The following is a 20,027-nucleotide window of genomic DNA, read 5'->3' as shown; positions in this document are numbered from 1 at the left end:
CCGGGGCTCTACCGTCGAGGCAGGTTGGCCCACATTTTCAGCCCCAGATATTCATAACACACGCTGGCCGCGAAACATCCATACTTCACGGTAGATTGTTATTATGGCCTTCGGGATTAAGGCTTCAGGGGAAACAGGTTAAGTGGTAAAAGAGGGAGGGGCAGATAGGCGTATGCTCAAACTGTGTAAACGATTGGCTCACGAAAGGGCTCCGTGGGAGGGGGGCGGGGACCAGAAAAGTTTTCTGGTGGAGGATTCTGGGAAAGGATAAATTCATTGAATCACGGGACAGGAAATAACCGTTTGGGGGCGGCAGGGGGGATGATTTGGAACGAGCCCGTGGCTCCCGCGAGCGATGTGGTGTGGCGTCCCAGGCATGAAAACGTCTCTCCCCCCGCTCTTGTGAAGGTCTGCTCCCTTTCCCCCTCTCCCCCCCTCTCCGATGTCCAGAAACACGCAATTTGCCGCCAGGTAGCCCCGAAGAGGTGTGCCGGAGGTACTGGAGGCGAAGTTTGTCCTGCGACCCGCGTGGAAGCTGGATTCTTGTGATAACACTAGAGATTGTACTGGTACTCACTGCTACGTGTTAACATTAAGACCTAATTTTGATCAATTAAGTGGCATATTTATACGAAAACAGCACATTGGTAGACACGCTGGCAAACAGTCTTTCTCGTGTAAACTATGTTATGTTAAGATCAACCAGCTTGATCAACTGAAGCAGAACTATCTTGTAGACACTGGAGGTAAACCTTTTTTCTTGCACAGTGTGTACTGCAAATTTTAGCAGGCTTGGTGACCTGAAGAGGTAAACTCGTAATCATACTGGAGTAAAATCATTCTCATGCATGTTATGTCCTGCTAAGTTTACCATCGTGGTTCCCTGAAACATCAGACTCGTAAACACACTGGAGGGAAAAAAAAAACATTACTGCTAATTTAGAGTAAGAAAATATACCCAATAACGTCTTTCGTCGATCAGAGCTGGTAAGAAAAGAAATGTTACGGACGGGTACAGAGTTTATTGAAACCGTATAGGCCCGGAAAATTCACGGATTAATTTGGCGTTAGGCTAATATAACTTCTATGTATACTGTATGTAGCCTCATCTCCTCGCCTTCTTCTTCGATGTGAATCGGTCTCTCTACTGCTGACTGGCGCTTTGTCGTATTGTAAACTAACCATCAGCGTTATGAAAAAGTATACACGTTTGCAGTCTACATTGAAAGAGAGAAAAATCCGCGAAATTTCGGGTTTTTTAACCATCACAGTCTTTAGAAACTTTTGCATTTCGTGATATCTAGAGACCGGAAAAAATTCGCGGATTAATTTCACGATAAGCTATAAATCACGTTGTGCTGCCTCTGCCATTGGATCACAGTTCGTCTGGAGGTCTCCGGGCCAATCAGAAACCCTCAGCCATTAGACTGACGAATCACAGGCTACTGTGGCGGTATGTGTGCAGCCAATGACCGTGTGGTATTTGCGTGAGTTTGCAGAGAACTGATGAGTCCAATCTGGAGGTACTGAAACTGCAAAATTTTCCAGTCCGTAGTGATATCGTTTCGTGCCGAGGTAGGTCTCAAAACAATGTAGATCTGTACTGATTTGATTGGTAGAATCTATATTAACTGAGATTTATTATTTTGAAGCAAATTACAAACTTCCTAGCGCAGGTCTTTGTTCTTACTCACACTGCCAAGTTTTATAGGTCCAGAGCCAATAAACAGACACGCCTGATTTTTGCAGGATTGTTGGACCTTTCGCTCGACTTTGATACACTGTGTTGCACAGTTTATTTTGCTATTGTTAGAGACCAGGAAATATCGCGGATTCGTCTAGCCTCAGGGTAGAATTCAAAGTCATATGTGTGCTCAACCCATGTTTACTTTCCTATTGGGTGATCTATTACATTAAATAATTTTTTCGTTTTTAATTGGCACTACCTGATTCGCTAGCTGGACATCGTTAGCGCACGGTTGCAGAGGGGGCTTTTCCAAATTACTACTGTCCAATTATGGACACTGAGTGAGAGTGTGGAGGTTTGCCTTCTAACTTGAGACTGAATGAATGCGCGAAATTTCCGTATCCCTAGCTATTGTCTGCGGTTAGAAAATGGAACAAACAACTCACGCGTCAGTGTCCTTCACGATAGACTTCATAGTCCTCTGTTCACTAAAGTCGATGCAAACCTTTTCGTTGGCTGCTAGATTTAATAGTAAGTAGTTCGTAATTCGACATTTTAATATAACACGTTAGTCATTGACTCAGAGGTTTTCAGCACGAACAGTGGCCCAAAAGAAAACGCAACAATCAATCACAAGTATTTGAATTCTAGCCTTTCTCGGAAGTGAATCCGAAATTTTTTTAACGCTCTAGTGCTTTCCCACACTTGTCTGTGTCGATGCAAATGTGGTGTACTCCTCCACTGAATTCTGAATGTCCTTGAACGCAACCACGCCAAATAGTTATTATTCCACCAACCACATCAAGAGAGACCGGAAAAGTTCGTGGATTCATTTCGCCATAAGCTAGAATCCAAACATGAATGTTTACCTTCGTACGGCTTCAGTGATTGGACCACAGTCAATCTAAAGGACTCGATGCCAATGTAAATCCTTCAAATAAAGAAGTATGGAATCACGAACCTGGTAGTCAACACGTCTCGCAGGTTAGTAGCCAATGAACAGGTGGCATTTGCCCAAGTACGTAGAGGATTGTGGAGTCTATTCTAGAGGTCACTGAAACAGCGAAAAAAAAATTTTCAGTTCTTACATAGCAATAGAGACTATAAAATTTATGTTATTATTTGTGACTGTTTATAATGCTAATTTTTTACACTTAAACGTTCCCTGGTCATTGTATATCACGGTTGGTTTTACACGCCCCGAAGGACTAGAAGCTAATGACAAACTGTTATTTGTTTATTTACTACCGTCTTAATTGGTGGTAAAGTTAGGCGAAACGTCTTTTTTTACACTTAACCAAATTTTCTATTACATCATTAATTAAAATTTCAAAAAATAAGCATAAAATAAATATAATCGGCAATAATATAGAGTTCAGAATCAAGCCTTAACTAAATGTTCAAAGATAAGAGGTAACCATTATAAAATTTAACCAAGAAGCTAATTTAGAGGTGAATAAAAAAAGGGCATAGGCACACATGTGCTGGAAAGTAATTAACGCTCAAAAAAATCCGCGTTTCCAAAGCAAGATGATAAAAAAAATGTTAGCCTTTCAGTACTCGTTAATGATATATAACATCTAACCACAGTAACTAGAAAATTAACGTGTTATTTTGCAAATACACTTATAATACAAACTTGGTTACGAAATTTAACGTAGAATTCTAGGGAACCCCTAAGAAAATATCTGACTGCATCACGTGCGAACCCAATAAACTTGTCAGCATTCAACAAATAAGTGACATTGACTTGATTATCCACACGTTTGTGGAGTTTAACCTAATTCTTACGCTAATTTTACAGGTCTCTACAGAGAAGCCCGAAAATTCCGCTGATTTATTTGGTGTCAGGCTAAAACTCACAGTCCTGTGTATACTCTACCCTCATATGCTTCCATATTGGCTGATTTCTTATGTGATACCTACCCTTCTCCTGAATGGGTCGGTGATATTTGGCCTCTGCTTCTGGCTGGTAGCTGACTGGCCCACAGCCGTAGAGAGTAGTGTCGGAACAGTTATGAACCTATCATCAAGGCAGTGCTGAGGAATTGATGTTTGCTTTCTAACTGATGACCAAAAGAATCAGCGAAAACTCTGAGTCCCCTGTCCTTGCAAAAGTGTTTTGAGAATGGTTTTCGTGGATGTGGCTTCCAATGTATCTATGAATGAAGGGAATGTTGTAAAACCTAGCGAAATTCAAACTGATAACCAGGAACACACGCTGAAAACCAACATAATAATGGCAAAATTATCTTTAGTAAAGTTTACATTTAGTCGATTAATATTATGCATATGTACAAAACATTTAATGATAACCTTACCATATAAGTATATGTTACAAGTGTGCATATACATATGTAGTTGTTAGGATGCGTGCATACATATAAATGTATTTACAGAGCATGATTTAGCCGTACTTCTGTTGGTATTCTCCGTGTGCTCCAGGTTATTCCTGGCTAATCTTCTGTCGGTTTCCTCCTTGTGCTCCAGGTTGCTCCTGGCGTTTCGTTTTTCACTGTTCTAGCTATATCCAAAAACAATTCTAAATCCGACATTCCGTGCTTGTCCGAACCTGCCGAAACTCTTGGGGAAACTTTTCTGGCGGCTTTGGGGACCCCGGGGGTGAGAAAATCTTCCCGCCACAAAACTGACTTGTGTTCCACGTGTTTTTGTGTACAGTTGACCAGCAGTCGACCCTCGTCACACAAACAACAGGAACCCTCTGGGGTCTCTACCCCCCCACCCCCTTGACAGCCTCGCATATTGTCGGTCTAGGGTTGTGGAAAGGGGACACAGGAAGGTCACATTCCGCCTCCCAGCGGGAGCAACTCTAGCCCTTACACCGTCCCCTCTTCGACATTAATTCCTCATTCTTTGAGTCCGTGACTTACGGCTTGCCCTTGTGTTCCCAATGTGCCTGTCTTCGAATGCCCTCGAAGACTAACTCCAGCCCAGGAAAAAAATTAAGGTTTCAACTCGGAAAAAAATTGTCTAATTTTAGCACAGTGGTAGAATCTACTATGCTTAATAACATACCGAAAGTTTACCTCGGTAGACCTTGTGCATATCGCCGAGAAAAGTGCAGTTAAGACGTAGATGAAGGCGACACACAGTAGTCCATTAAAATGTTTCCTATTTACTAAAATTTTAAAGTGAAATCTCAATAAACTTCCCCAAATAATCTAGCAAAGCTAATACACACATTAATTTTGAAAAATGTTCAGAATGTTAATAAAGGTGTGATAAATCGATTGAGTAATTAAATGAGTATTTTTTTAAAATCTTACTCAAGGACATAAAAACCTGATTAAAATTTAAAATAGGGGATCTGACGTAAAAATCACCTTCACAAAAGTTGCTGCATATTTCTTAAGCTATAAAGTGACATATCTGTTAAGAGGCTAGCGTATCTTATTGCATCGCTAGAGCGTTCCAAGCGCAACGGTGTTTTGTGTGCGGTGCTACAGCCGCAAGCGCCGGGTAGACTTTCGCTCCCACGAAATCGAGGTTTTTTTAGCTTCTGGAAAATTTTACTCAAACGTAAATTTAGTAAAATTACATTCAAAAATAAGGATCAAAAAAATTCGCGGGTTCATTGATCCTTAAGATTGACTCTACAGTACTTAACACACTCGGGGAAATGACACCTGTTCATTGGCTGCTGACTCGTGAATCGTCTCAACTAGATTGTCTGTAATTCGGGACTTTCTTGGGTTTTGGGTTTTCCATTGGCGCACAGTTTCCCAGATAAAATATGAATCAGTTTCAGAAGTGGTACGAAGATGTACTTGTTTGGATTTTAGCCAATCGCGAAATGAATTCGTGAATTTTTTCGCTTCATACCAATTGTATCATCGTAAAATCGTATATTTTTAGTCTTAAATTATTTATTTTTAGAGACCCAGAAAATTTCGCGTATGATTTTGGTCACAATTTAGACTACAAACATTGCTTTGATGATAGGTTTACAATTGTTCCGCCATGCTCCTTTTTCGACTGTGGACCAGTCAGCTATCAGCCAGCAGTAGAGAGACCCAGTCACATCGCCCCACTCCGTAGAATGGGAGGATCTACATAAGAAATCAGTTGAGACAAGAAAAATTCGAGGATAGGCTAGTATTGAAACACTGGTACAAATATGATGCGTCTTCTATTGGCTAAAATTTTATGCGGAGTTGCGTGACCAATCGGTAATTCTCACTCAGAGAAGTGACGAATCATATACTAACCCGTGAAGACGTCAGACAAGTCACCAGCCAATGAATGAGTGACATTTGCTAGAATGTGGAGGGAGTTTTTCCTGGAAGTCATTGAAACCGTGATTTCTTCAATTCTCTAGAAATCAGCCGTGAGGGATGCTCATGAGTAAACAGTGTACCTTTCCGGGTCTCTATTTATTTTGAATGACATCACGAATTACGTAAAGGTGAATAGACGTATCGCTTCAACGACGCCACTTTTTCCATTCCCTGCTGATGCTTTTAAGCTCGGCCCTGCCGAAGTCAATGTTGGGACCACGTAAAATAACGAATATATGTCTAAGTTTATAGCCACTGTATATGAAAAATAATAGCCTTCTCTTTGAAGCATTAGTACAAGTTGTAAAGATCTACCGTTTATTAGTCACGTAGGGACTGGAAAAATTTGCTAGTTCAAAGACCTCCAGTATAAACTTCGTAGTCCTCTATACACTTAACGCAAATATCGCGTGTTCATCGGCTGCTTACATGCGTGAACGTATCAACTGAGTAGCTTGCGATTCGTCAGTCTATTGGTTGAGTGTTTCTGAAGAAACGTGAGCCAATCGCATGAGCAGCTCAAAGTTTGAATTCTTGCCTATCGCAACATGAGTCAGGGTTTTGTTTCTGTCTTCAGTTATCAGATGGGCAAACATGGGTATTAAAGTTGAAAACCTTTCTGGGGGAGGAACACAGGACCAGCCTCTTTTCTTTGAACCTTCGCGCCTCCAAAAAGAGTCTTATCAGAAATGTCCTCTTGTCGTAGCTTCATTCCGTGGCCGCGAGTGCTGAGATGCAGTGCAGTGGAGAAGGTTTGGTCGGCCATCCCTGGTGGCGGGTAGGGGAGGGGGTCCCGTCTGTCATCATTAGACCACCGCCGTCGGTGCGCGCGCGGGCATCGAGCATCGAAGCCGGGAGCTCCCCCGCGGCGAGATTTATGAAGGCGCCACCCTCCCCCGCGGACACCCCCTGCGGGTCCGACAGCACCGGCCTGCTGGCGTGCCTTCTTCCACCCTCCTCCTCCTTCCCCCCCCCCCCCTCCTTCTCTTCCGGGAAGCCCGCGGTGTTGCCGGTTCTCCGGCCATAGAGCACCCCACGCGTAGAGACAGGACAATTTCGCAGATTCATTTCGCCATAGTCTAGAATCCGGACACGTTTACCTTCATGCGGATTCAGTGGTCAGGGCACAGTTTATCTGAATTACTCTTGAGCCAATGAAAAAAAAAAACTCAACAAAAAAAAGTATCGAATTGCAAGCACGTCTCACAAATCAGTAGACGATGAAACGGTGGAATGTATTTCAGTACGAAACAGCAAATATATCCAGTGCCCTTCTTCTGACGACAGGTGACCTGCTACTCTATCCTTTCTGGTGTGTGGCCCATTGTACTAGATCACAATTTATGTAACTAAAATTAAGTTATTTTTAATGTTAGTACTAAATTAATTGTCATATTTATTCATAAATTTCAGGAACTTACTGGCAGCAGGGTGGCCTGATTTTCGACAGAAAATCATATTAATATACTGTCCATCTTGTTAAAATTATTTAAAAAGTTATTACTATGGTTTTACTTTGTCTTTGTGAACTTTAGTGCGCGCCTTCCAGCACAGTTGGCAGCATCGTGGTTGTTACACATTTCCGTTCCTTGACTTCCATCGCATTCACAGAAATTGCTCCAACCAAATGATATATGCTGAAAGCTAAGATGTTACAAATTAAAAAAAAAAAAAAAAAGAACTTACGAAGTCATCTGACCAAGTCACCTACGACACGGAGAGGTGAAATGTGGAAGCAGTAAATGAACATTATTTTGATGATATGTAGGGGAATGCAGATTTCGCGTAAAGATTTCGAGACTAGCTGAAAGTTAAAACACTGTAGCATCGTCTGTGTTTCGTGATTGGGTGAGTTTTTTTTTTCAGGTACACGTATTTCTTAACAACACCAATCACGATAATCCAGCCGGAAGCAAATGCATCCTGAGTGGCTCGGTCAAATAAGGCAACGACTTCTCTCGCAGACGGCCGCCAATCACAAGGAAGAAACCACAGGTGTGGGTATACCTTGTTGCAGTCTAATAAGTGTTCAGATCTTTTCGCGAAAAATGCATTCCCCTAATGATATGTTCAGAATTGTTTCTCCACTCCCCTATTCGACTATGGGCCAGTCGCAAGTCAACTACCAGCCAGTAGAAACCAAATCACATCGAGCCACTCAGAAGAAGGGGAGGTTCTGCATGAGAAATCAGCCAATAGGGAAACATATGAGGGTACAGGATACACTGGACTGGGAATTTTCAGCCTGACCCTAAATTAAATCGCGAAATGTCTGGGTTTCTACTAATTACTGCCCAGTTGATACTTCTTACAAGTCAGCAGCCAATAAACGAGTGATATTTGCTGGAGTGTGCAGAGGCCTGTGGAGTATATCGTAGAGGTCACAGAACGAAACAATTTATTCAGTCCTTGGCTACAATCTATACATAGAGACCGAGAAAATTCGCGAATTCATTTCGCGATAGGCTAGGATTGAAAGACTGATACTGATTCCATTATGCTGCGTCTGCTATTGGTTTAAAGTTTTTGCGGAATTTGGTGGATAGATCACGAGCTCTCACCCAGAGACTTGTCGAAAGAGGGACCAACCAGTGATGACGTCTCACAAGTCACCAGCCAATGAACGGATGACATTTTCTCGAATGTGGAGAAAACTTTGGAGTCTATCGTGGAGGTCACTGAACCCGCGAATTTCTAGTCTCTAGCCATACAGCCCTATTCATACTTGAGGAACAGTCGACTAACTGCTCATTAGCTGTCATAACCACGTGGAATGTGGCTTGCTCGGTGACTCTTGGGGCAAGAAAAACTAATGACGTTTCAGTTACCAGACACTTGAAAATTTCTCTAGAATTCACAAGTATATGCGTAATTAATTTCATTGTGTTCATTAACTGTTGCCCATATTTCACCTCTCCGGTGACTTGGTCAGATGACTTCCTAAGCATTTTTTTTTTTTAATTTGTAACATCTTAACTTTCGGCTTTCTTTGGTTGAGGATTCACGATAAGCCCAGATCTCTCCAGATGAAATGTAGCCAATAGCAGAAGGAACCAGCAAGTACAAATATATAATCATTGGAATTCTAGCCAATTGGGAAACTTTAATCCGCGAAACGCTCGAGAGCGCTCTGTCCTGCGGGTGGATGTCAGCAGAACTCTCTTACACCCCCTGCCCCCTACAACACAGGCTAATTAGACCAGGTGGCGTATTTATTAGCGGGACGCCCCATCGCCGGTGACGGCTGGGTCCTCGCCGAGAGGGCTGTAGGCTGTAAAAGAGGTTTTTCGCGTGTCGGCGAGCAGTAAAACGCGGCTTTCCGCCGGCTGGAAGGGTTCGGTGTGGCACTGGTCCACCGGGAAGGGGAGGGGGGGATTAAATTACACGCCGGGCTGTAAAACGGGGCTGGGGTCGCCGTAAGGCCCCAACCCCCCTCGGCTCTCTTCTGCACTCTTGCTGTCATCGCTCGCGAGCTGCTGCTTGTAAGAGACCCTACGCCATTCGCCTCCACCGAGCTTGGCAGAGATAGCCTTTACATTCCTTTAACGTACGCTATAAAAATATGTTACCTTTCATATAGAAATAGTTTGGAAAATCATTACATTTTTTTTTGTAAATGCCCAGATATAATAGAGTACCTAAATTTTACAATAAAATTAACACAAGTAATTGTTTCGTTATGGTGCCCATTTTCAATGAGAGACTTCAAAATATTTTAATTTTTACAAAAAAAAAATCTAAAAATAAAATTAAACGTGGTGTTCGAACGATTCTGATTACCGTATTCTCTAATGCAAACCGAGCCTATATAAAATTTTTAATGCGTTCGTATGCCATTCTTCATATATTTCAAGAAAACGTTATTTTAAATAATTACAAGTTTCTCTTGTAAAATTTGGTTTTTAGTTTCAAATTTTTTTTCCTCTCGTTTTACTAATGGGTAGAGGTTTTGATATTTTCATTCCGAGGCAGGAGAGAAAAACCAATTATACACGTCCAGCAAAATGCACAAGAGCTAACACTGTGTGACTAAGAGATCTGGAAAGAAGTCAGAGAACGAGAGACAAAGAGAGAGAGAGGAGTAAAAAAACGCAGGGTATTAGCTTTCTTGGAAGTGCGATGAAGAGGAACGCAAACGCGCGTTGCGGTGTTGACAAGAGATCGACCCGCCCCCTTTTTAATATGAAAACGGGCTCCGGGCAACAAACGCTTCTGTGTTGACCGGTGAAGTAAGAAAAATTACCCGTCATTCAGCTCGCCTCTCCTGCAACGAGACTCGGGTCTTCGTGGTCAGCGACTGATAGGTCGTAGCCGCCGAATCCGAGTACTACGCGCGTAAGCGTCGGCATTTTAAACGTGACAACGTCTAATAAATCGATGAACGCCGGCTGCACGCACGAAAAAGTGTCCCGTTACGCACATTGTTCCGTTACGCTGTGTTCCGTTACGCTGTCGGCGAGTGCAGTAATAATAGGTTATGTTACAATTGACTAAAAAACTATGGTGATTCATATAATTGATTATATATATTTGATTACAGTTTATTTATATGAAAACTTGTTCATAATTATAATTAAACTTTATAGCTAAACGCCAGTTTTTAAAATTAATTACAAGTCATCTACACGTGAACTGTTTCGTCGACTGTTTATAAAGTGAAGTGAAAAGGTAATGTGGTTTTAATTGCTTATTACAACAATTTCGGCAATAAAGGTTAATTATTCTTGCATCTTAAAAATCTGATTACTAGTATAATTTCAAGTATTTATTCTTTTATTATTAAAATAAAAATGTTTCAATTTTATTCATAAAAGTATGCAATCATTTCATCAATGTTTTGTTATGACGTCACGTTAAACTATCGTCCGTAAACCGACTTTACAGACAACCAATTTTTTTGTTAAGAGTTTTGATCAGGCAAAGAACAGTTCTGAAAGAGATGGATTATAGTTACGTGTTTCGTTAATATTGTAAACTGAAAACAAATAATGTTCGCAGGCTTTCACGGCCATTGTCTGAAGTAGCTGGGCTCCTGGGTTGTAGCCGTAGTCGCGTCCTAGGCGCCTAGGACGCGGCCTTAAACCAGAAGCCAAGCTACTGCTGAAAACTAATGTCAGTTATAGGAAACAATTTTTAAGACCCAACGTGCACACAAACAGTTATTACATTGTATTTTTTTTGTAAATTGAACAGAAATATTCATGTACAATTGCAGATATTTGTACATTTGTACATTTACACCAACACAACTGTATCACTACAAAAAAAAGTGTTCGCAGCAATACTGGGTTCGTATTCTTACCCGGGCATTAATGCTTTGTGTTGTACCAGCATCGTAAATAGTCAAAGTTATTTGTAAACCGTTCCCTGAATAGCTTTCCGGTATTAACTGCGCACATAGTAAGCATGACACAACGAAATAAAGTAAAATTGTTGAATACTTAATTATCTTTTCAATGGTTTTAAAAAATTACGCTTGAATTAAACATCAACTAAAATATAAAAATTTTGCGTAAATTTTCGTAAGAAATTCTCGGTATTATCTCATAAAACATATTTCACATATGAAAAAAAAACGAAGCCATGTGTTGTTGTAATATCTATTTGTAATATTACAAACTATTTCTTGGCTACTGGTTTCCAAAGGAATCTTATAAAATTACAGAAAATGTATTTTGTCTACATTTCAGAGAAAGTATCTCCTGCATTATTTGAGTGAATCTCACATGGTAAAGATAGATTGAAAAATTAATTTTGGACATGATGTAATTACTGGGCTAAATTTGTATATGAATGTATTTTCTGGAGCTGGAACTGAAGCGTGGAGCGGTTCACTGACCGACCGACCTCTGACGTCACGGTGGCCGTTTTGGTGTCAAATTTCCTCAAAATTCCTGGTAATTTTCCTATTTCGAGAGAACAATTCCCGATTCTAGGACAAATTTTCCTATTTTATTCTAGAAAAGTTTCCAAATTTCGAATTTTCCCCAAAGAAGCTTAAAGTCCCCATTGGGACGCCCCGGTATTAATAATTCCTGCATTCTAGCGGACAAAAATTAAACCCATATGATGACAGCGTCCTCTAGCAGACAAAAACAAGATGGTGGACCCAAAATTGTTGCCATGATGTCATACTGACTGATTTAATAGGCCTATCTACCTAGACATTTGTGGTGGGAGGTCAGTCTGCCGGTGGATTCCAAGGAGGAAGGATCCGTTTCATTTTTATTTTTATCTCGTCGGGATCGAACCGCGAACTCCATATCGTAAGTGCGTTTTATTAAAATTTAATAAAATAATTTATTTATTAATATTAAAATTTTTCCCATTAAAATCGCTTAATAACTAAGGATTTTTAAGATGTGAGTCAATTCCCGAAATAGCTGAGGTTCTTCTTATTAAAATTTTATTAATTAAATATTTTATGAATTTTAAAACGGTTCTCGATTTTCTAGCATAAAAATACAGATTTTCAAGATGGCGGCCGTAACGAAAATTTAAACGTTCCAAAATCCAAGATGACGACGGTAATAAAAAGTGCAACGATGACGTTATACGAAATTAATGTAGTGTTCTAGAATCCAAGATGGCGGGCGTAACGAAAAATGGAACGCTCTATAACCCAATATGGTGTGCGTTTTAAGAAAATATTTTGTTTTAAATATTTTTTGAAATTTTTTTGTAAAAAAATTAAATAATTTCACATTTACGTTAAAGGTCTTCGTCAGAGGTCAAGGTCATAATCAAGGATCCCCCCAGAGGCTTATTGGAAGCTTGTACATAGGGAATTTTAAACTTTTGTAGCACAATTCAAATTTCTGAATTTTTCTGGAATAAAAACTTGAAATTTCCCTTAAAAAAAACGGGACTTTTTCTCTCGAAATAGGGAAATATTTAGGAATTATGAGTTATTTTTTAGGAAATTTGACACCAAAATGGCCGCCATGACGTGATACGTCAGTCGGTCGTTGACCCGGTCCACGCTCCATGCTCCAGCTCCGCTCCCAGAAAATGCATTCATTTACTAACTACTATCGTAACTCAAGAAACTGACAAGAAGAGATGAATACGCAAAAACACAAGTACACAATAAAAAATCAGCCGATGTTATAATTTGACTGAATAGACAGCGCAGAGAATTCAGTGGAAGGAATTAGAATAACATCACAGCACAGACGAAGGTCGTGGGCTGACAATGACAAGACTTAAGCAAAAACAAAACAAAACACTGAACACAGACTTAGACTTGCCTTAGACAGCACACCGACAAACAGACGAAACCAACGACGCAACTAAAATATAATCTGGACAGCATAATGATGACAGCACAGACCTTACACTAGACTTCCTAAGACAAAACAGTTTCGACGTTTTGTGAACTTACATCTGCTCCCGTCATCAAGCTTTTGTGTTGACTCATACTTTTTAAAGACATGGAACTGTTGTGAACGATGGTTTAGAATGTTGTATGCAAAAATCATTCTGATGCTGGTTCTAAAATTTGTAATTACTACCTTGTAAACCTACTACAAAACTGTTCTGTTTTAGTTTCTCTGCTCACTTTTCTCAGTGTTGCCAGCAATAAATGGAATTTTTGTGAACGGTAAGGTTTTTTATTTTTTATTTTCTGGGTGGTAATCATACCAGCCCGAAAGTAGTGCTGGCCAAGTATCACATTTCTTACCTTTTTTCTTATAAACTGAACTTCTATACTGGCGCAGTATTTAGTCGCTAGAATAGGTTCCTGTGGCATATATTTGGTAATCTTGTGTGCACCAGGGCTCTTGTTATGTTTACTGTCTGTACATTATAGTGGCTACTGACACATGGGCCTACAATAGAAGCCGTAAGTGGCGGGGCTTCTCACGCAGAAACATACTGTTTCCACTGATATTTTACACATTTTTTTCATAACTCCGCGGGAGGGGAGAGGAAGTTTCCATCCTATCCCCCCCTCCTCTTCATCCGTTACTACTAGGCACAAATACAGTGTTCAGAACTTCAGAAGAAAATCACGTGATTTGGAAACTCTCCAAGATATCAGATTGGTGTCTTTTACGAAGAGCATTTCGTTTTTAAACTGTATTTTTATAAGAGTGGAAAGGGCTAATATGCGTGTTTTCAGGATAATTTATAGACATGAAACTAGCGGGAATGATTTTTGACAGCACCCTCAAGAGCCTTCCATTACACCTTTATCTTCATTGCTCCACCATCTAATGTTATGGTTACCGTATAAATTTCATAGTTGTCCTATGCACGACGAGAGAATACTCCGCGCCAGTTCAGAGCCCTGCGCTTGGAGGAGATAGAGTGCTAGAAGCACCAGCGAGCGTCGCACTTATCACCTCTCCTCACACAAATACACCCCTGACATGCCAAGGGTGGGACATTCGTGACCCCTAGCAACCCTCTCTCGGCCACGCCACTGCCTCTCACGGAATGTTGCCCCGGGGACACGAATGACTTCTAGGTCTGCAGAAAGGATAGAAACTAGTTTCTCCACATTCCGCCAGCCTTTTACAAAACACAAAAGATTCCTCTCCCCGACGATGTTTTTTCTCTCTCTCGCGCGCGCTCACTTCTGTTTCGCTTTGGTTCGCGCCTCGCGTTTCTTTGCAATGCGTCGGACGTGCGTCGTTAAAGGAAACGTCTTTTCTCCTGAGCAGTGGGGAGTGTTTTCTTCTGGAATGAAAACAGTAAATAAAGTCCAGTCGATGGCAAGACCAATTACGGTGGTAATTGGATTGGTAAGTCATTGCAATATACTTTTCTATCCACAGTAGCGGAGAGAACGCTTTACGCTGTTAGAAATTACTGTAATTATTATTTTTCAACCTAAGAAATCCCCCCTCCCCCATTAAACAAAGGACTCTCCTTAATTCCAAAGAAATGTATCATCGTAGAAACTACGCTGGATTCTGTCTTACTTTTTCTGTGTTTGTAAACACAATGAACACGGACGTGGAAAATAGAAGAGTTGTTTTGGTGTAGACTTAAGCTTAAAATGTTTTTTCATATGATTTTGTTCAATACTCCAAGATGATAATTGTGAGTTCATGCTCAAAGTTCGAAATCCCAGTGCTAATATCCCTGGATAATTTGTAATAACTGTTCTACGTAAACATAAAGTGAATGTTTATTAACGTATCAGTGGAGTAGATGCAACAAAACGCAGGTTTTTCTCCATATTTTGCTTATTTACACTTATTTGTACAAGACATATGCCAAAATATTGTTCTTTTTCCAGGAAAAATAATAAACTTTGTGCACATAGAAACTTTTTTCTTTAAATAAATCAGAAAAAATTATACCATTTTATTTACGCCATAACTATAGCTAACTGCAAGATTCGAGCTATTATTTGTCGACAAACAGGAATGAAATGGTTTCTACATTGGAATGACCTTTTGTCATTGGATAGGCATACGCCTGCTGCATATTGGCATCAAGGTATGCAAATTTGGCAAAACCAAATCCTAAATAAATATATAAAAAACAATGATATGTTAAGGTTCCTTTTCTAACTTGCGTTGAAGTCTCCAACAATGGTTCTTGCTGCAGTTGTCGCTGAACCGAGGCGTTTCTCTCGCGGCGTGCTGTACCTTTGTGGGCCTACCGGGGGTCGGGGTACCTGCCTTCCACAATGGGGATTGTTCACAGACTCTCGCCCCTAAGCCAGGGGCTCAGGGGCTTTTGTAGGCGCGGACCGCGGGCTCCCGTGGACACCCCCTCCCACGCCGATCTAGAGGCCTCGTCACACTGTCAAACTTTCCACTGACACAGACCATACTAGAAGATTTAACATTTTAAGTTACCTCAATTTTGAGAACGTATCAAATGGGTAGCCTGTGATTCGTCAATCTATTGGTTGAGTGTTTCTGATAGGCCCAGATTTTGGCCTACATGCATGCATTAAACAGAAAACTTAAAAATATACGAAACGTTTTCCATTAATCTTAATTTTGACATCGAAGCCTTTTCAAAGTCAAGCTTTTGGTAGTGCAGGCAGGTTTCATCAGTGAGGGGCTTCTTGATTCCAGAGGGGCCCGGGTAGGGGAGACCGGGGCTAGTTGGCTACAGGGGTAAGTTGGCACAGTGCTAATAGTTCGAATAATTACCGACAGATAGCATAACGCTCTTGTATGTAGGATCACACAGACCAGGTCCCTAGATCCTGTTGTTTTCCGCCGCGAGTCTTCACTATTACAAACAGGAGACCATTTTCTTTACTTCTACGTTTGGTGAGTAAAAATTTTGTCTTACAAAGACTTGGATATAACTTTTATAATAAATTATATATTTTTAAAACAATATTTGTGTATAACATTATAACGTGCTAGTTTTAAGAAGCAATTACTAAAATAATGTAAATATATTCCAATTCTTTCGTTCACTCAAGTAAGTTTTAAAAGTTGCTGTGGGGCTAGTTGGCACATAGATGGCGGGGCATGTTGGCACATGTGCCAACATGCCCCGGACACTTTCTCGCGATTCTAGATCTTCCAAAACGAAACGCATTGTTATGAGTAAAAGGTATAAGCTAGCACTGGAATGAAATAGCATATTTTTTTGAAATTCAAACCATTACATACATTATTACAAGTAGGAAAGACAACAAAATATTATAGTTTTATTAATTGGATATCATTTTTTATTTTAGGCTTCAACATGCGCACCTACAAAAGAACAAGTAATAGATGCCAGACTTCCCAAGACGTTGTTTTAACAGCAGTAAAGAAAGTTAAACTCGAAGGGAAGTCCATCAGAAGCGTAGCAAAGGATTTTGGAATTCCATTTCGCTCTTTGGCTCGATATTGTAGCAAAGTAACTGAAGAAAAACTTATTGCTCCACAAGATACCCCACCTCTTACAATTGGCTACAAGAAACTGAGACAGGTAAGGGCTTTTTAAAAAAAATGTTATGTTGTCGACCTGAATAAATATATCAATTAGGAATTTAAAGATGCTTAATGGCTTGTGGTTGTTTTTTTCAGGTTTTTACAAACGAACAAGAGAATGAGTTTGCTGATTATTTGAAGAAAGCAGCTGATATTTATTATGGATTGTCACCAAAGGAAGTCAGGAAATTCGCATTTGAATATGCAGTGAGACTTAAGGTAAGGTTTCCTTCTTCTTGGGCTGACTGTGAAATGGCAGGTGCGGATTGGTTTTCTGCATTTTTAAAACGGCATCCTACACTTTCTATAAGAACACCTGAAGCGACCAGTCTTTCAAGGGCTACGTGTTTCAATCGCACTAATGTGAAAGCATTTTTCGACAATTTGAAAGACGTTATGAATAGATTGAAAATTGGGCCTGGAGATGTGTGGAACATGGACGAGACTGGTATCACTACAGTGCAAAGACCAGACAGAGTAGTTGCACGGAAAGGTTTTAAGCAAGTAGGTAAAATTACTTCTGCCGAAAGAGGAACTCTAGTTACTGTAGCTGTTGCAGTATCTGCGACAGGAAATCATGTGCCACCATATTTTGTTTTCCCTCGCGTCAATTTTCGTGAATATTTTCTGAAAGGAGCGCCTACAGGTAGTTCTGGAGATGCAAATGCTACCGGCTGGATGAAGGAAGCAAATTTCGTCAAATTTGCACATCACTTCGTAACAAATGTTAAGTGTTCCAAAGAAAACCCATGTCTGTTGCTACTTGACAATCACGACTCACATCTTTCAATTGAAGCATTGGACTACCTTAAAGATAAGGGGGTCACTGTCCTTTCTTTCCCTCCACACTGCAGCCATAAACTGCAACCATTAGACCGGAGTGTATTTGGCCCTTTAAAGAAATTTGTGAACAGTGCCTGTGATTCTTGGCTGGTGAACCATCCTGGGAAAACAATGACTATTTATGACATACCTGAAGTTGTAAATGCTGCTTTTTCTAGTGCGGTTACGCCGAGAAATATTTTATCTGGTTTCAGAGTAAGTGGGGTATCACCTTTCAACCCTGATGTCTTTAATGATACAGATTATCTTGGTTGTTACGTAACAGACCGCCCAGCACCTGACGAAAATGATGTTGACAGTGGAGAATTGCCTAATTCAGACAACACTGTTCAATGTAGACCAAATGAACCTGTAATCATGGAAGCAGGCCCTTCAAATATGCTGATTGTACAACAAACTGAGGAAGAAGCTGATCAGGAAACGTCAATGGACGTAACGAGCAGGGGCTTACACGAAATCGCATCACAAGATAAGGAAATTGTAGTTGATTCTACGTGCAACATAAGCCCAGAAATGGTGAGACCATTTCCCAAAGCTGGTCCAAGGAAAAATAACCGGGTAAATAATAGGAAAAGGAAGAGTGAAGTGTTGACAGATACTCCAATAAGAAATGAATTAGCTAAAAAGAAATCAGATATTGATAAGAAGAAAGGAGCTAAGAAAAACTTGTTTGGAAGTTCGAAAGATACAGTTCAGAATCCACGCAAGTCTAAGGTGAAAATGTTATGCAAGAAAAAGAAAAACATATGTGTCAACACAGCAAACAGCAGAGCCAGTAGGGAGGATACATTATGTCTTCTTTGTTTAGGACCATATTCCAAAAGCCGGCCCGGTGAACAGTGGGTGCAGTGCGTCGGTTGCAAAATGTGGGCCCACGAAGATTGTTCGGATAATAGCGTGCAATTTTTGTGCCACAACTGTAAGAAATGTTAGAAGACTTTGGCTCATGTTGGATCAACCAGTTAAAATTTAGTATAAATATTTTCATGATCAGAATTGGCATTCTATTAACATTTTACTGTATGATAGGCTATACAGAGAAAAATACTGTAGGTAAAATTGCTAAGATTTTAAGATTTTGTATTATTAGCATTAAAAAATACGGAAATTGGATATATATATATATATATATATATATATATATATATATATATATGTATACTTATATATATATGCGCGCTAATGTATGTTATATATTTAGCTTAAATAAGCAACACATTCGTAATATTATCTATGATTGTATTTCCATAAATTTGTGATATCTGTTAAAAAAACTTGAAGGCAATCGATAAAATTTAGTAATGAAATAAAATAAAGATACATGCAAAAAAGTAATTAGTTGTAAAATTATTCTATATATCCCTGTATATATGTAGATATATGTAGCCTATACATATAGGCACATATATACACATATATGCTCAATTTTGTAATGTGTGCCAACATGCCCCTACGTGTGTGCCATCTTACCCCGTTCCAGGGGCAAGTTGGCACACAAGCAGTGGGACAGTTCATTATTAAATAAACCATTTTATGACTTTCAAACTGCGATTGTTGTGGCTCAAATATATTGCTGAAATGTAGATACTTGAACTGCCATAAAAAAATTTCACATTAACAACATTGAAAAAATTATATAAATGTTTTATTAAAAAGTGTGCCAACTAGCCCCGGTCTCCCCTACTGCCCGGAGAATCTACCCCAAGATGATGATGATGATAATAATGCTCAGATGCCTTAAAACTGTATTTATAGGAACAGTAATGTCACAGTGCTAGGCAGGAAATAATAAAAAAAAACATGTAACGAGTGCTGCTCCGCAGCCAGGACGCTGACGGCAGGAAAAACGAGGCGCGATCTTTGTTGGAGCTGAACTGCCGGGAGGGGTGTGACAGCGTGTGAGCGCGCGGCAGTCCTGCAGAAGTGCCAACTCCCTCCAAGGGGCGGGACAGACGACGTACAAGCCGACAGGAGGGAGGGAACCTCGCTCCAGGGGCGGTCGTGGAAGGAACACACACAGCGCTCCTGTTGCGAAGTAAAGCGTGAACGGAAATTGACGGAAAAAACAAACAAACAATATTTACGGTGACGGTTAAATGATCAGTTAGGTTAAAACCAATTGAGATAAACAAAATTATATATTAAAAATATGTAGTTATTTTCCGAGTTTTTATATGGTCAAAAACAGTAGATTTTATGTATGAAAAAGTAAATGTTCGTTCAAAATCTAGAAGGCGGCCAGAAACTTCTTATCGGTAACTTACATGGTCGGAATGACTTGGATACTTATTGAATGTG

The 20,027-nt window shown here is 40.1% G+C and overlaps 1 protein-coding gene across 1 annotated transcript; it reads left to right on the top strand.

Moving 5' to 3' along the window:
• Positions 1 to 16,557: 16,557 nt before the first annotated feature.
• On the top strand, positions 16,558 to 18,826 carry LOC134538419 (uncharacterized). Its single transcript, XM_063379727.1, has 2 exons — positions 16,558 to 16,884; positions 16,983 to 18,826. Exons 1-2 carry the CDS (start codon positions 16,657 to 16,659, stop codon positions 18,660 to 18,662), a joined length of 1,908 nt encoding a protein of 635 aa, XP_063235797.1. The 5' UTR covers positions 16,558 to 16,656; the 3' UTR covers positions 18,663 to 18,826.
• Positions 18,827 to 20,027: the final 1,201 nt, after the last annotated feature.

This window comes from Bacillus rossius, chromosome 13, assembly GCF_032445375.1.
Source record: "Bacillus rossius redtenbacheri isolate Brsri chromosome 13, Brsri_v3, whole genome shotgun sequence".
NCBI lineage: Eukaryota > Metazoa > Arthropoda > Insecta > Phasmatodea > Bacillidae > Bacillus > Bacillus rossius.
This window is presented reverse-complemented; position numbering and strand designations above follow the sequence as displayed.

Excerpts from the sequence above, each read along its gene's own strand:
- LOC134538419 (XM_063379727.1), top strand. The coding sequence starts at position 16,657 with ATGCGCACCTACAAAAGAACAAGTAATAGATGCCAGACTTCCCAAGAC. Across the intron at positions 16,885-16,982 it reads GCTACAAGAAACTGAGACAG|GTTTTTACAAACGAACAAGA; the intron begins GTAAGGGCTTTT and ends TGTTTTTTTCAG.